Source organism: Alligator sinensis, unplaced genomic scaffold, assembly GCF_000455745.1.
Source record: "Alligator sinensis unplaced genomic scaffold, ASM45574v1 scaffold1129_1, whole genome shotgun sequence".
In the NCBI taxonomy this organism is placed as follows: Eukaryota; Metazoa; Chordata; order Crocodylia; family Alligatoridae; genus Alligator; species Alligator sinensis.
Window position 1 is genome coordinate 587,713 of NW_005842580.1, and position 17,196 is coordinate 604,908.

General features: G+C 49.8%; 1 protein-coding gene across 4 annotated transcripts in view; it reads left to right on the plus strand.

Moving 5' to 3' along the window:
• The first annotated feature begins 892 nt into the window (after window positions 1–892).
• The window catches only part of A2ML1 (alpha-2-macroglobulin like 1), a 52,776-nt gene continuing 36,472 nt past the window's right edge, over window positions 893–17,196 (plus strand). The window contains exons 1-4 of one of the 4 annotated variants that reach the window (XM_025214387.1): window positions 893–1,039; window positions 9,503–9,630; window positions 12,447–12,520; window positions 14,895–15,078. In XM_025214387.1, coding sequence (XP_025070172.1) covers window positions 9,520–9,630; window positions 12,447–12,520; window positions 14,895–15,078 — 369 coding nt within the window. In that variant the 5' untranslated portion in view covers window positions 893–1,039; window positions 9,503–9,519. Of the gene's footprint in view, window positions 1,040–1,704; window positions 1,770–1,879; window positions 2,012–9,502; window positions 9,631–12,446; window positions 12,521–14,288; window positions 14,517–14,894; window positions 15,079–17,196 lie in introns of those variants that run through there. The other 3 variants (XM_025214388.1, XM_025214389.1, XM_006032639.3) reach the window with 3 other exon arrangements.

Below are 17,196 nucleotides of genomic sequence, written 5' to 3' on the forward strand. Positions count from 1 at the left end.
AGAAGAGGGTTTTTGCAGCAGTTAGGTTTGGAATTTGAGTGCCTGGGCGTGTACAGATTTCAGGAATAACCCCCTCATCAACCCTGATTTCATCAGTGCCCTGAAGCTACATAGGTATGGGCCAAGCTTTCTGGGGGCTGGGAGAGCTTCAAGAAATAGCATTCAGCCCTAAGGTGCGGAGGCTCAGGAGGGGGCTGCCTCTTCCCAACCAGGACTAAACCCTGTGGTGCGGAGGTGGTGCTTTGCTGCAGAGTGGGCCTTAAAGGAAGTACTTTTCTTTGAAAGGAGGAACATGGCCCTGCTTAGCATAAGGCTGCCCTTCCTTGCAAGTGGCTAAATGCCATGCACGTACTGAAAACCTACCCTTCATTTCAGGATTTTAGCTCCTGCTCAGTTTGAACTTCCCCTGTGGGTTTGATAGGGGAGGAGTGGGGCGGCATTATTCCTCCTCTCCTGGGACGCTGTGCACTAGCACGGGGCTGGGTTCCTTCCAGCCCAAGGTGGCAGCTGTTCAGTTACTGTTCATGCATATTGCTGTCAGCCCTGGGCACGGACCAGGCCCTTGTTGTGCCAGGGGCTGTACAAGCACAACACAAAGGAGAGCTCACAGTCCAAGCTGGTAAACAAGGGCTAGATGCAGACTGGTGGGGGGAAGGCGTGTGAGGGAGTAACAGGTTATGACTGGCCAGTATGTCAGGCAATAGGCAGCACCACAGTCCAGCGCTTTTCCTACACCCATTGCACAAAGTGCTTGGATGCAGGGGGAAGAGAGGGGAAGGCCTCTTGCAAAGAAAGGGGCAGGGCTCTGTGAATTGGCCAGCCTGTCTCCTTCCTGCCAGTACACCTCCTTCCTTCTCCCTTGTAGCTGTCATCCTCCCCCGGAGCCAGCTTGTACGTGGCAGGGGGAGGATACACATGCTATTTCCTTGCACAGGAAGGGCTGTGGTCCTCTCTCTTTAGCAGCTGATGATGCCACCCCTCCTCTCCAGTTACCTGTGAGACTAGCAGTAGAAGCCAGACCCGCTGTCACCTCTCTGTGGTAGGGAACACTTCTGCCTGGCCCTGTGCCACTGAAAACATTGGCACCAGAATGATGGATGTGGTCATGGGAACTGCCTTGTGACCGTCCAGACAGGGCTGGTTCAGAAAGCAGCCCTGAGCCTATAGCAGTAATACTTGTGGTCAAGTGCCACCTGGCATGGAGCAGAGCCACTCCCTGCTGCCAGGGATACCTGAGGGCATGGGGACGGTATTCCCTGGGGAACGCAGACATCCCATGCTTTATTACAACATGGTATTCTCTTCTTTCTGCTTAATAGAGGACCCCTCCCTCTCCTCTCCCAACTCACCAGTAGCCCCATGCATGAATCCCCCATTCCTTGTGCCTCAAGCTGGGATGAGGGGAGTTTGCCTTGGGCCGAGCGGAGAAGTCTGCTGGAGTCCGCCCTGAGTCAAGAAAAGGGTTTGCCCAATTCCACAGGGAGGGTACTGAGCATCCTCTCCTCCCATCAGCTTCCAAAGACAGAGAAGCGCTGAGATCTTGTAGGATCAGGCCCCTGGATCTGCTGACAGGGAGGGAGAGAAGAGCGTGTGCTCTTGAAGCAGCCAAGCCATGCAGAATTACATCAGCACAGCCATTGACTTTTAATTAGATTTCCATCTCTTCCCTTTTGCTGGAGCGGTGGGCGTTTCTCCTCCCCACGTTCTGTGTCCCTGGCAGCAGAGCGCACTGTGGTGCATTGTTTTGCTCATGTGGAATTGGCAAGGAGGTCAGAATTTCCTTTCACCCTAGTGTGAGTGAGCGTGCGTGTGTTTGCTTGGTTGCTTGGAGGAGTTCGGTGTCTCTTAATGATAGGTTTTCATCTGTATCCTTGAATAGACGGACCCCTTGGGAGCCAGGCAGGCCTGTGTGCAGGGACTTGGGCTGGTTGGCCTACGTGTGGAGGCCCGTAGCAGAGAAATGAGGGAATCAAATCTCGTTAGGGGAAGCTCGTCCATAAACCCGTCATGCGTGAGTTCTTCCAGTCTCTCCCACAACTCTCTCTCCCCACAGCCCTCCCTCAGCCACTTAACAAGCATACACTCCCCACGTAACCCTGCTGGCTCTTTGAAACCAGCCCCTGCCCTCTCCGCTGTGTTAGACCCACGGCAGCATAACCCCTCCTTGCTCATCAGCTGCGATCCCTGCAATCCCTGCGGTTGCAGAGAGGTGGTGAGGCTGCTGGAGGAAGGGGAAAGACATTGCAGAGCTTTTCTGCCCCAGCTTGCATTCTCCTGTTGTTGTTCCAAGCGCCTGTGTCGCAGCAGCTAAGAGCACCCCTGGTTTTAAAAGTGGCCTCCAGTAATGCAGGCCTGGCCCCAGACACCGAAGGCCTGACACAGTCAGAGGCAAGAAGCATCTCCTTGGCTTCAGTTGGAGTAGCGGGCGCTCAGCCCTTTTGCGTCTCAGAGCTGAGAGTGCCACAGCCAGAGGCCTCCTCCGAGTGAGCCAGCAGCTGCTTGGAGACATATGCTGGAGGCCTTGCTCTAGCCTGCAAGTTGATTGGACTGTATGAGATATAAACAAGGCTCTCACTGCCACATCTTCAGGGGCCAAATTTTTTTCCAAGGGCAAACCAGCTGTTTTCAGTGCAGTCACACCAGGGAGGATTTGGGACCCACCAATCTTGCCAAAATGGAAGGCTGATTGCATTTTCCTGGGCCTGTGTCTCCCTCTGCTGGCCTTCAGTTATAATGGCCACGCATTTGTATTTTCACAGACCTGCATTTTACATATTGGCTTTTATACATACACCTTTTGCATATTGGCATTTTGCATATTGGCATTTATACACATACCTTTTTGTCCCACAACGTGCCGGAGATCCGGCAGGTCGGAGCAGACTCGATTAATCAAGTCTGCTCTGCATGTGAGCTGATGCGCACTGTGCTGCGCCACGTGAAGTTGTATAAGTGGCGAAACTGCGTCAGCGTGCAGAAAATGGTGGCATGCACTTTTGAACTAAAACACCTCTGATGTGTTTTAGTTCAAAAGTATGCCACCACTATTTTCTCAGCACTAACGCGCAGTTTACCACTTATACAACTGCATGCGCCGCAGCACCGGATACTTTTAAAAGCACCCGGTTCTGCCGTGCAAACGTGTACAAATGCCCTATTCTACCCAGGAGAGCACACAAACCCCAACAGACTCTCCCTGTGCCTGAAAGCTTGCAAAGACCAAATTTTCCAACTATTTAGTTGGTATAATAATAAAAGATATCACATCTATCCAGAGAACCTTGTCTGCCTTTGTTTTCCTCACCCTTCAGCTGGTCATCTGGAATCTGCTGTTCCTTGCATAACTGTATTTTCGGGCCCAAAAATGGATTTTTAAAGCAGGAATTTGGTGCTTGACATGAGCACACAGGGCTTTGGTCTAAAGCATTTAAAAAAATCAAAATCTGAAGTTAAGCAGAGCAGAACAGAACATCTCAAAAGCCACTAGAAATTTTCATAGGGATTGGACAAAACCCAAAACAAACAAACTCACAAAAGGTCTCCTGAGGGCGCAGAGCCTAAACACAGCATTGAAATTGGCTGTTGACAACAGTAACATGGATTTCATTGCATTTTAATTAAAACTGAAAGAAAAATGGATTTAATTATGCTTCATTTTCCAAAAGCCAAAAGGACATCTGTATGGCATGTTTAGTATTTTTATTTTTAATAATTCAAGGAAAATATTTAATAATAGGCAACCATTATAATGGCATATGACATAGCCATTGATGCAGGTTTTTTGGGGGAGTTAGAAGGGAAAGTGATGATAACCAAAGGCTGGATGCTTATGATTTCCAGTGTTTAAATATCAATTATATCTGTTATTTTTACCTTGCTCTCCTTCCAAATAGACACAGCAGGTGCATCCAGATAAGTGCACACGTGTAGTTTGTGGCATCACAGGCCCATCTGAGGTGCCGCAAACTGCACACGTTTCACATGCAGGCATTTGTCACACTGTAGCACAGTGGGTTTTTTGATACCAGGAGATCCTGGTATCAAAAACAACCTGTGCCAGAAAAAAGCGGGGTGGCGCATGTGGCAGCAGCGTGCACTGCCTGAAACTGGAGCCTGGCTGGCCAGAGCCACACTCTGGCTGCCGGTCAGGCTCCGTGCTCCTGGATCGCCACAGCTTGCATCCTGAGAGGCCCCCAAGACCCTAGGTAAAGCTGCTGGGACCAGCCCAGATGCTGGCCCCAGCCTCCCTTACCCCACCCAGGGCATCTTGCCATGTGCCAGAGTGCACATTCAGGGGCATTCCCCAGGGACAACCAGCAGTGGCACAAATATGTGCTGCTGCTATTTGTCCCTGGGGAATGCACATTCCCATTCATGGGGACGCACCCAGCAACAGCAACTAACATTTATATTCCAAGTATGCAAGGTGAAATCATTTGAATCATTTGGAATATTTTAGAGTGTTTTTTTAAGTCATTGATTTAAATCAGGTTGTGCCTTGTACTAGTAATTTGAAAAAGCATGCCATTGGGAGTAGACAAAAAGAACCATCATGTGAATTAATTTTTGAGCGCCATGGCTAGTGTATGTAAGTGGTACTAATAGACATTTATGCCTATGTTATTTTTGTAAAATTCAAGTAACAAAATATTGGAAACAAGGGCCACAAGTGGGCAAACATTACGCACGTCAGCAGTCCCATTGCCTGTGATGGGGCTAGCACACATGAGTAGTGGGAAGCACACATGTGTTTGCAGCATCAGAAGCTAACATTGCATTTATTAACTTTCATTAGTGCCTGCCTATAGGAGTAAGTAACGTTGGCTCTGGCTAAATCTGACATGTTGCATTTAGAAATCTGTATTTGGGACGTGCTACCTAGAATCCCCTTTAAAGATATTTGCGTGGACTTTTACATTTTTCCCCTGGTCTTGTGTGTTTATTTTTATCTTTCTGCCTAGAGTAATAACAATACTTAGCATTTATTGGGCTTATCACCCATCTGCTTGAAAGCCTGTTTCCTTAGTTACCACAAATCCAATTACAGAATAATCAGGAGGAGAGGGAAATAGCCAATACAAATTCAACAAATCTCTGATGTAGGTTTTCCAGGCCTTATAGTATCATAGTTTTAACATCTGATATCTCCCAGCTCCAGCACTAGGAGCTAGTATGCAGGCTAGGCCTATGCTGGAAAGATTTTGGCACCAGAGCATCTGAGACAAAAGGATGGATGGAGAGGACTTTCACAGGAGCCTGAGGGAATTAGATGTCTGAACTGTGGGTCTTTCTGTTACTTCCCTGCAATGGTTCTCGTGAATTTATCATACTTGTTGAGGGGAAGGGGATGAGTTGTACATTTGGGAGAGGGGGGCAGCCACTGAGCCCCTGTAGGAAGGGGGTTGCAGGCTGGAAGGGACATTGGGGGAGGGAGGAGGGATCTCCTCTGGGTGGGAAGCAGGGGAGTGGGGAATGGGTAGTTATAGGGAGTGGGGAATGAGAAGATGTTTCTTCTTACATGTGAACAGAGGTTGAGAAGGTTTGGAAGCACAGTCGGGATTGACTGATTACTCTTATGAGTGATAGACAGGGAAGCAGGAGTTGTGGGGGTGGAGTTTTCAAGTTCTGGGGTGTTATTTGGGAAGCCTGCTGTTGTTTCTTACCTGTGTGTTGTTTGCAATTATTGTAAGCCACCCTGAGCCTTTCTGGAGAGAGAAGGATATAAATCTGAATAATAATAAAATAACACCACCACCAATAAGAGCCATCCCAGCAAGCCCTTCAAGAGGAGATGTGACTTACCCTGACGTGAGTTTTTACCAGTTCCCTGCACAAAATGTTTTAAATGGCAAAACCACTTCCTTGCCAGTGTAACCATGACTGTGCTAGAGCTCTGGCCCATATAAAAATGTTGTAAAGAATCATGTTCTTAATTCACATTATTAGGCAGACCAAAATTCCAAATGTTGACCTGGTGAAGTGAATGAAAGTCACGTTTCTTTGGAAAGCGATGAGTCTCCCCTTCCTGCTGCAATGAATGCTTTTCCTAGTACTGCACAGTGGTTGGATCTTGATCCAGTTAGTCTTCCAGGACTCAATATAGGCCTATCCTGATGTGGCTAATTTTAGGGAGGAACCCTTATGTGTGAGTGAAGGAAGAAGTGGCCCAGTGTGCAGGATTTTAACCTGAAACCCTGGAGACCTTGGCTCACTGCCTTGTTCTGCCAGCATCTTCTTCTGTATTCTTGAGCAAATTACTTGCAGTACCCCTGAGCATCAGTTCTTCCTCCAGCCTTCATAGCCTCACAGGGAGATTGCCAGGATAACTGCACTGCAAAATGTTTGCTTTTGGGCTGATTTGTTCCAGATATTTTCTTTCCAGAAAGCTGGAGCAAAGACATTTTTGATCCCTTAGGGTATACGTTTCTGGGAGCCCTCTTCCCACTCAACGGTTCTACAGCTGAAGTGAGTAAAAATTAGAAAGCTGAAAATGTCTCTCTCTCTAATGGTCTCTCTCTCTAATGGTCAGAGATACCCATATTAATTGAGAGGGGTGCATGTTATGCTGTAACAAAAGATCACATCAGAATGCAGCTGCACAAGAGGGCAGAGTTAAGGTGAAGGACAGCCCAGAGGCCAGTGCTAGAGGAGCTGAGCAGTAAGTAGCAGCAGACAAAGGAATGGCTGTTTCTTGCTGAGAGAATCCTCTCTCAATGTGGAAAAGACACAGGCAAATTAACTCATTTGGCCTGAGTGCTGTACAAGGCAAACCTAAGAGCCATACATGTGACCAAAGCAGATTCCTGGTCAAAAACTGAGTGAATGCTGCAAATACCCAGCTCTACTATCTAGGCATTGCTCACTCAGCAGCCTGTTCTGGGGTGGAACAAGGCAGATGCTGTGCCTAAATGACATTGGCCACCATGTTATGACAGGAGCTGGGGAAATGGGTTCCCAGATAAATGGATTGTGGGCTAATTTATCTGCAGTTCAGTGGAGGCCTGACCATGCTGCCTGAGATGGAGCAATCCATATTATAATCAACAAGGCCATTGCTCGAAAATGTTGAGGTTACAAAGCACTCAGAAAATCAGAACTGCCAAGATTAAGTTGCTTGTAAAACCTTAATTTGGGGCCTTTGTATGTGTACATTATGAGGCAGTCTGCCTTGTTACTCTTCCCACCACACCAGGGCTTCATTCAGCACACAGGGTGGAAGGCTCTTAATGAGCAGTGAGTCGCTATCTTGGTTTCCCCTCATTGTTCACGTTACTTAAACCCTGCACTGAAGGGAGAACTTACATTTCTCTGGAGCTTTTCTGTGGTGCTCCTACTGTGTTTGAGCACTTTGCGAGCATCAAACATCCATTCATTGTCACAGCATCCTGGCAAGATGAGAGAGTAGGCTAACATTGTATTTTCTATAACCTAGTTGCGTTCCCTTCCTCACCCCCATCCCTCTTATATTAGTCCCCTGCTCAGGCGCTTGGTATTTCCCTACTGGCTTTTGTCATCTTTTTGGTTCATAACTCTTAACATCTTCTAAAAAAATTCAATTTGTTCCCATTTCACAGACAGGGAATTGGGGCACCAAGTTCAGTCAAAAGAATACACTCATTTTGTGAACCCAATTTGGGGTGCCTAGAACAGAGGTAGCCAGCTTGCAGTCCTAGTGCTGCAAGTGGTATGGGTATGCAGCAGATAGGGCAGGGGGCAGAAAGCAAAGCAGCAGATTGGACAGGGAAAGGGGATTGGAGGGGCGCTTGAGGAAGATGAGGGGCTGATTTGTGGCACTCTTGCCAAAAAGGTTGTCCCCCACTGCCCTACAACATGATTCTTTGGCATATTTCACACTGTACAGCCCTCTCCATATGTTCAAAAAGCAGCAGTTCAGTTGCAGCTACAGGCACACAGCATGTCTGCAGACCAGACAGCAAGATCTTAATTTGGGCATCCAGAGAAACAGTGGACACCTGTAATGAGCTTGGTTTGAGAGATTTGTTCAGCATCATCGCACCACACAGGACATCTGAGGTAAGGCAGGGACAGATGTGAGTTCTCTAGGTCAGTGTTTCTCAAAAGTGGGTTGCAAGAATATTTGAATATGTAGGTTGCAAACAAACTTTAAAAATGTATCAACAAACTTTAAAAAATTGACCCTCCTTTTAAGGAGAAAAATGTGGGAAATCGGGGCTTTTCCATTGCAGGTTGGCAGAGTTCCAACCTGAGGGGCTGCTTGGAGCCCCACACATACCCCACCCTGTCCCACACCCACCCTCTGCCCCACATATTGTGGAGCTGGGGGCAGGGGCACTGGGTCAGGAGTGAGGGGCACTGGGTTGGGACTGGCCATCAATGTTTACAAATGGGTTCTGGTACATAAAAGGTTGAGAACCACTGTTCTAGGTCACTATGAAGCTGGTCTAACCATGAAAGTGTCCTCTCTCGTCTTACAGTTGTGCTCTTGCCCTCCTTCCAGTTTCTGCAACAAACAAGGCCAGTGTTTTGCTAGCAGCATCATTCAATAGCAGCCTTAGTGCGTCCCCAGAGCAGGGTAGAAAAAATAGCATGGGACAGGTGAATTAAAGACAGTCTTATCATGCATGGATCCAAGGGGAACAAAATCCAGTTTTCCAGAGTTAGGATTGCCTGTGTGTTCCTTAACTCTCAAGGGTGTGATGCAGCAGACTTCTTCTTTCCAAGATTTTGACTGCAACTTCCTAGATTTGAAAAAAAGCAAAACTGAAAAACAGAAATTCTCTTATGCGGTATCATATGGATATGGACGTGAGTCATCAGGAAGATTGGAAGCCATCACACACAGCCTGCTGCCATGTGAGCTAACCAGATAACTCACAGCAGCAGTAGGAGGCTGTTATCCATTTAAGGATCAGCCATAGAGGGGAAGGAAGCACATGCTTTGCCAGGGCTGTCACAGTTATTTGCTGACAGCAGAGGAACAGTGAGGTGTGGGGATCTGGAGCTCCATTACAGGTTTGAAGATAGCAGGTTCTAGTTAACGTTATCTTCTACCCATTTTCCTCAATCTGGACTCTTTCTGCTCCATCCCTTCTAACTTGTCCTGCTCCGAGTCCACTGACTCCTTGTTTCTGTCCCATTTTCCTCCTCTTCAAGACTGTCCCAGCTTCTACTAGTCAGTTTTCTGACCCTTGTATATGTACATCTTCCCTACTGCCTATAACGGGAGAACAGTCTGACAGCCAAGTATCACATGCGTTACCAGCAAGGAGATGGGGGATGAGGTGTGCCGGGAAGCTACCCTATTCAGGGCTGCATCATCATAAATCAGATACACTTGCTGGCTCCCCAATTCCTCAGAGAAACCAAAGAATTAGTGGAGACCCTCTGGGCAGGGAGGCCTCCATATCTTACAAGTGACCACTGGAACAAGCTGGTCTAAGCAAAGTGTTTTGCAAATGGAGAATGCATGGGGCATATCTGCTTGTTACCAAAGACAACACAGTCTCCTTTCCTTCTGCAGAAAGCAAAAGCCCAAGGATGACAGCAGACACTTTTCTGATTCAGTGGTCTCCACAGCCTATGTTTGCCTGCTCTCCATTTCCAATGACCCACAGGGCCCTGAGAAAGCCTGGATGGGACAGGCCTCAGGTAACCAAATAGTTCTGGTTCTGGTTTTCAAAAGTTCAAATACACACGGCTTCCTGACTCCCTGTAGAGCTACCCATGCTTTGCAGCACCTCCCATCTGCTATCCACCTGGCACTGTGCCTCATCACTTCTTTCCAGCCCCCTTCCCTATCCAGGGACTATCTGCTGTGCACTTTCTCTGTGGGCCCCAGACTCTGTAGCAGAAAGACAGTGACTGACTGGGCTTGATTAGCCCACCTCTTATGCACCACTAGAGATATGTAGAGCTGGAAGTCACCAGCCTCTTGCATTTAAAAGGACTTGCAAGCCCCTAAGTCTCCTTCCCTCCATGCAGGGTGAAGGGGGACCCTTCACAGTGAGGAAGTAAGGTGCTATACAGGTGCCTTAGAGCTGGCCATGACAACACTTACCTGTTCACCTCCAGAACATCATCAAGCAAAGGCGGCTGCAACCTCTTTGCTGCCCTGTCATGGATCTGTGCATATGTTCCAGTGTATGGTCGGTAGTCTGTGGGCCCTTTCAGACTGGGAAATGCTATGTGCCGGCTCTGAGTCTGGGGATCTCTCCTAGGTTAGCATGGGGCATTTTACTCTGGTTTGGGAGCTCCTGTGTGAAGGTCAGACTGGGCCTGCACAAGGGACCTGGGACTTGGCTACTCACAGCACCTTTGCTCTGCCTGGCCAGCTAGTGAGTTGTGCTTTGGGCAGGAACTGTTTTAGAAATAAATACTTCTCCCTTGGGAGAGCACAGTGGATTAAATGCACCCACACAAAATGGTTCAGGGACTCAAACTATTTCTCAGATGGCAAAAATACTGTAACAGGTCTGCTAGTCCTTGTGCTCCTCATTCATGTTCTCCATGTGATTTTGAGAAGCCCTGGCTTCAGAGCAATACAGTTTGGCCTCTTCCAGTTTTGGCCCTTGGGGTGCACCTCATCCATCACTTCATAACTGCTGCAAGGGTGTGGGCCATATCAGGAAGACAGTGTGCTGTTCCTGGCTTCTGCCATCCCAGTCTCGAGCTCCCCACATAACTCTGCCAACAGCCCCTAGTCCTCCCCTGCAGGCTCCAGACCTGGAATCCCCAAGCAAATCTGCCAAAACAGATCATATTGTTTATACTGATTGCATTGTGGAGTGGCCCTTCTAAAGGAAGTGTTGGATATATTATTACTTAGGTTATATAAACTAGGACTGAATATAGCCATGGAGAACAGGGAACAATTGTTCATAGGCCCCATGGGAGGGAAAGGATGTGACTTCATAAATGGCCGCAATTTTTCTAGGAATCTGAGTGCCAAGTCAATGTATACAACTTGGGAAAAAAAAGAAATTGCTTCAGCCAGACCTTCCAGGTATTTTACAGACAGCGTCAGGAATTTCAGAAGATACTTCTTGTGGAGACGAGAAATGAAACAGAGAGTGTCTAAAGAGAAATGATTCTTCATCATTAGGGCACCAATTACTGCCATGACTTGAGGGTCAGAGGCAGGGATGATTCAGGAGGTGGAGGGCATAGGGAATGCAGCCCCCTCTTTTGGGGCAGTGGTGTGGAGGGATGGGATACTCAACTCAAAAGCCAAATGTCTGATAAAATCTGAAACTGAACTCCATCGCTGCACTGGAGTTAAATATCCCAGGGCATCCTAAAAAGCCATGGAAAGAGTTAAGATTTTCAGCTGCACCATAGCACCAGAGACAGCTGGGCCCTTCCCAGCATAAACTGGCTCTGCCCATTCTCCAGGTGTATTCCAGAGTGCTGGAGCTCAGCTCTAATGTAGTAGATTGCATCAGCAGGTGCAGGCACTAAGCAGGTAGCTTACCCTCCTCTATGAAGCTGCCGTCTTGGACAGGAATCGCAGTGCGAATGCTGCTAACTGGCCACATCTCCATTTAACACAGAGACCCCAGACCCTACCGTACCTTGCTCTGGGCTTGGCTGCAATGCATTTGAAGTGATTCTTTTGCATGCAGCCAGCCACTACAGATCTCTCCCTGACTCAGTGCACCATAATATTTGCCTGAATTAATGCGCCCAGTCCCCTGGCGGGGTCTCCTACAGTGTATTGCTGTACTGCTGGGCTCTCAGGGCTCACTGAGAGACACCAGGAGAAGCTTCCCAGCCCCTGCTCCCCTGCAGGTGAGGTTTGCTGAGGAGGTAGGAGCTGAACAATACGTAAGGTAGGGCTTTTATTTTGGAAAACCATTTGCGTCCCTCATGTTGTTGATCAGATGTGAGCAAACATGTGGAAAAAGAAGCTTCCTGGTGACTGAGCCAAAGACCGCCCAGGTTTCCAAGGGTTTATGAGTGTTTGGGACTCGGCAGCTGTTTGTAGACATTATGCTGCAAAAATATGCAAAAAAACCTCCAGAGAACCTGTGACCAGCCATAAGAGGATCTGCAGTGTATCAACCACGGGGCCTGCAGAGCATGTCAGTCTGAAACTTTTGACTCCCAGACTCTCGCAGACATCTTTCCTGCTGGTACGGTAGAAATATCAGCTTTCCCTGCACACAGCACTTAAAGCCATGTTTGGTTTTTTCCTCCTTAAGCTAAGCAAGCAATAAAACCTGACAGACCTTAGTCACTAGATCAGCTGTAGAAATAGGTCGCTACTCAGAGCAATGGAAAACATTTCCCACCTGCTCTTGTCTCAACTCTATGCAAATGCTTTTGCAGTTTTTCTTCCTCGGACTGAGTCATTCCAGCCAGTACTTTGTCTTATTGGAAAGAGGCAAGCATTGTGGGTTGAAGGATCTGGTGCTGTGTATGCTGTCCTGTCCCACTTTCTTATACTACCCTTTCCTTTTCCACAGGGGCGTGCTGGATTGCCTCTGAGAAGCTACATTCAGTCCCTTGGCACATGTGGAATCATCGCCAACAGGCAGAGGCAAGTTTTCCATGTTTCTTCCAGTGCACCAAACCAAACCCGTAGCCTAGGGTTGATTTTCCTTTGGAAGTTAGAGGGAAAATCAGATAAGGAAGTGGTGACACACAAAGCTCCTAAATAATAAATTGATCTAACCGCTTAGGCATTTTCCATGGAACTTTTTTGTCCCATCTTATCTCAAAACTGGTTTGTCTGGAAACTCCCAAGTTGCTGTATGCCATTTGGTTTTCCCTTGGGAAAACTAGTCTCTTTGTCAGGTTTCTGCCAGCTGTGCTACTTCCTAAGCCAGTGCTTCTCAACCTTTTTGGGCTCAATACACCTCTCAACAGACTCAAGACACCCCTCAGTAGATCCAAGGCACCCTTTAGAAAATGCCAGCTCCTAGTTTCCACTTGTCTTCTGATGACAGAACAAGAAAAGAGTAATTCTTCTGTTGCAAAGAACTCAGAAGACCACAACAGGTCAGAATGTCTTTAACACTAAAGATTCCTGTTTGAAGTCTCTGAGTTTATCTTGTTAATCACGTCTGCACACTTGAAAGGATCTCCAGATACTCCAGGGTGTGTTGGCACCTTGACTGAGAATCATTATCCTAACCAGTATGCCTTAGCTCTTGGGTGGAGGGGACACATGCAGAAGCTATAGGCGGCTAGCTGGGTCTTGTCTAAGCTAGCAAACCTCCTAGCTATACGAGCAAATGTACTGGACCAACTCCATCAGGAACAACAGCTGTAGAATGAAAGCTGTTCTACAGGCAGAACCCAGGCCTTGTGACATCTAGGTTGGCACAGGTGTATATGTCTGCTCAGGGCAGAGTTAGATGACAAGGCGGTAAAAAAATGCCTGCCTCTTGACTATGCTGCAGTTTTGGCACCCATTGCTCCCCCAGTGGAGCCGCAGTCAGGGCTAAGTTATGCCAGCAGAATTTTCTGTCTGGGGGCAGACCTAGTGTGTGAGCTCTCAGCAGGAGTCTTATTTTCTGTTATATTTTGTGGTGACTGGTACCTGGGTGTCTAAGCAAGAGTTTTGGTTCAGTACCTCCAGCAATGCCATAGCAAGGGGGTGCGAGCAGGGCGACTGCCCCTGGTGCCGAAGCAAAGGAGTACCAACAGGTGCTACCCAGCCGAGGTGGGGCATGGGATGGAGCCATGAGCAGTTCATTTGGGGGGGGGGCCAGAAATGGGGGAAGGGCAGCTCCCGCCACTGTGTGCACTACTGGGCAAGGGCGAGAGTGGGCTGCCATTGTGGGCTTTTCCCCGGGCGCCAAACTTGGTTGCTACAGCACTGGCCTCCAGCATTCTTTGCATCACTGGCTGAGGAGCTATAACTCGAGAGCCAGGCAGTCCTGGAGGGTTTGTGCTTCCCTGTGGCAGGGGCTTTCAGTGCCCCGGTGCAGGAAGTATTTGCCCATTGGCAGGAGGCTTGCGTTCCTTTCTGCCTCTGGATCAGGGGGAGAAACTGCCTTGTCCCTTTGTGTATGTAGAATTACTCTGTGTGTGTGTGTGTGTGTGTGTGTGTGTGTGTGTGTGTGTACACAGAAGTGTGCTTACTCTGTGACACACATGCACGCACTGGATGTACTCAGGCATTCAGCACTTGAATATTGCACATAATTGCTTTGATCTTGGTCAGATTGGGGGGTGGGGGGGAGGAGGAGGGAAGAGCACTTGAATTCAAGTGACTTTTTCAGCATACCAGAGCCAGCTTCCTTCACAGGTTGTGCATGTCTCCTCCCTCTGCTCCCCACCCTGGTGCAGGCCCTGATTGGTGGACTGCATACCACCAGCAACTTGGCAAGGATATAAAACTGGTACTGCAGCACCAAAGACAAGCAGCACTGTGTCTGTGCTTCTTCCCCACCCTGAGTCCCAGAGCAGAGACGTCTGGGTAGCTCCGCTTGCAGTGGTGCTTTGTAGCAAGGCCCTGCAGTGATGTGGCTTCTTCTTGGTGCTTTGGCCCTCCTGCTCCGTTTGGCCGCTACATCCAATGCTGTCCCGTAAGTCACAGAGGGGAAGGGGTTGGCTCCAACTCTCTGATCTTGGAGAGGAGGAGGGAGAAAACAGGTGTGAGGGAGGGAGAGAGGGAGGAGCAGGGCCATGTATAGCGGGTGAAGGGCATATGGTAGCCAGAGGCATTAACAATTGCTTTACACAGAGGCTTCCCACCCTTGCAAGTGAGACTCAGCCAGTCTTACCTGAAAGGATGTAAAGCTTCTGTGTGCAGCAGTCCTGCATGCTCTCATGCTGCCAGTCAAGCTGGGCTGGTCCTCATGATGCACATTATCAGCCCATCTGAGAACCGGTCCCCTGACTGCAATAACGCACCCTTTTAAACCAACCCAACCTCCATTCAAGTTCTGTCCCTCTCCCCACAGAGGCTATGTGGTGGTGCTGCCGGTACAGCTGACCTACCCTTCTACGGAGAGACTGTGCATGGACCTGGGGGCTGTGAAGGAGCTCCTGAAGCTCAACATCACCCTGGAGACGAAGGTCAAGACCTACCAGCTGCTGGATGGGTTCACCTGGGATAAGAGACAGTTCAAGTGCTTCAGCTTTCTGGTAAGGATCAGGGAGGGTGCTGGAGGCAGGGCAGCTCCAGCAGTGAAGAAGACTTGATTCACAAAGACATTTAGTCAGATGCAGATGTCCTGGGGAAACTCCCTCACTGCTGCTGCTCCCATGAGGATGTGTCTGCTGGCATGACTGCACTGGCTGCACGACTGGGTGCACACCTTTGTGTTCACACATCCATGTTTATGTCAGTGGTGCTGAGAGCTCCTGGCCTGCTCTCCTGGGCCTGGAAGGGAGTATAGGAGCCAGAGGGAAAAGTGCAGGCAGGAACAGGCAAACAGATACTGGTCTCTTTTTACTAACTGCTACCCCCCTACAGCAGCAGGGGAGGCAGCAAAGCAGGAGGCAGAGGCTGAGAGTGGCTATGCAAATGGAAGGCTGTTTGCCTAGCACCACTTGGGGCCTTGGTGAGCCATATGGGCCACCCCAAACACCAGGGGTGGCTGAGGCAGGTGGCAGTGGCCCAAGGCAGGGTATTTGTCCAGCGGGCAGAGGGGTTGGCCCTAGAAGAGCTGTTGCTCAGGCTGCCTGCCTGCTGAGGCAGACCTTGCTGCCATCCACATTTGAAAGGTGCTCTGCCCCAGCTGAAGGGTAAAGGCAAACAAGAACCCATGTAGAAGGCCTACAGTAATTCTGCAGCCAGGTGTGAGGTTTCACAATCTTATTGGAAGAGGGGTCAGGCATGTCACAGCTTGCTGCTGATTATGCTCTGCATATGCATAGTGTTAGGTCTCCTCGGTGGCCCTGTCTGTTTACTTCATGAATGCCATACCTAGAAAACATAGGTATGTGATTGCAGTGACCTGGTTGTATACCCTCACTCCCCACATGACTGTGGGAGCAGCAGCAAGGGCAGTCAATAATTTCCTTGTGTATACACATTCGTCCTGATGTCCAAGGCAGGCTCCATGTTCAGCTGCTGTAGGAACAGCACCTCTTAGATCTAGGCAATGGCTGGACCGACTGACCTCCATGATCTCTCGGGGCCTGGGGAACCACAGGATCCTCACTGCTGATACAGCATGTCCCGATGGCAGCACCTGTGTCCATGTGTACACAATGAGTGCAGGGATGGATGCAGAGGACTGAGCATGGCAGGACTTCCCAGCAAGTGCTGTAGAAGCTTTATAGCAGGGGTTGTTGACCGGGGGTAGGCATACCCCCAAGGGTACTTAGGCCATAGAGGGTATGTGCGGGTGGGCGGGCGGGGATGGAGTGCGCCTCAGGGTGCAGTAATGGTGTCTCCCCCAGTGTGTTCCCACAGTTCGCCTCTTACCCAGGGGGTGGGGAGGGGGAGGAGTGCACCAGATGCTGCTGGCCCCAAACGGCACACTGCAGCACCTTCCCCCACCACCCCCAGCTCGCTGTCCTCCACCCCCTTCCTGGAGAGCAGTGAGGGTCTGGATGGGGAGTGGGGGGCAGTGTGCTTCTGTGCCTACTTCCAGGAGCAGAGCCAGGGGAGAGGGCCAGGGCAGTGGTATCCCTCTGCAGGCTGTACAGGTACTGCCTGGCCAGCCAGACTGGACGGCTCACACACGGCAGTCGCCACTGCCGTTGCCACCCAGCACCCTGTGCTGCTGCCGTGCCTGTGCTGCTTTCTCATGGCTGGTCGCATGTGTGCAGCTCAATTGGCTACTGACAGGCTGGGTGGGAGGCCCATCAGCAGCCCTCAGAGGAAAATGGTGTGGAGGCGGTGGTGGCATGAGGCGGTGCATGGTGGTGGTGGTGGCGGCAGCAGCGGCAGCTGCTGCATGTGAGTTCCTCCCCCACTCCCAGCACTGCTGCTATGCGCTCCCCCCAGGGCGGTATACCCCCAGCTGTGTGCAGGCTGCCACTATGGGAGTGTGCCGGGCTCTTCCCAGTGGTGGGGGGTTGAGCCATGCTGCGCTCGGACCGGGTGGTGGTGACACTGGAAAGGGTTGGGGTGGGGGGCCATGGTGAATTCTGGAGTTGCTGCAGCCCTTCCTGTAGCTCGGTTCCCAGTGCTGCTGCTGCCTGCTCTGAGCACAGCCTGGCCTGACCCCCCTGTCAGGAAGAGCCTGGTGCTGCCTCGGCCCCAGCCAGCCCCACATGTAGATCTGGGGGCACATACCCCCCCCCAACCGC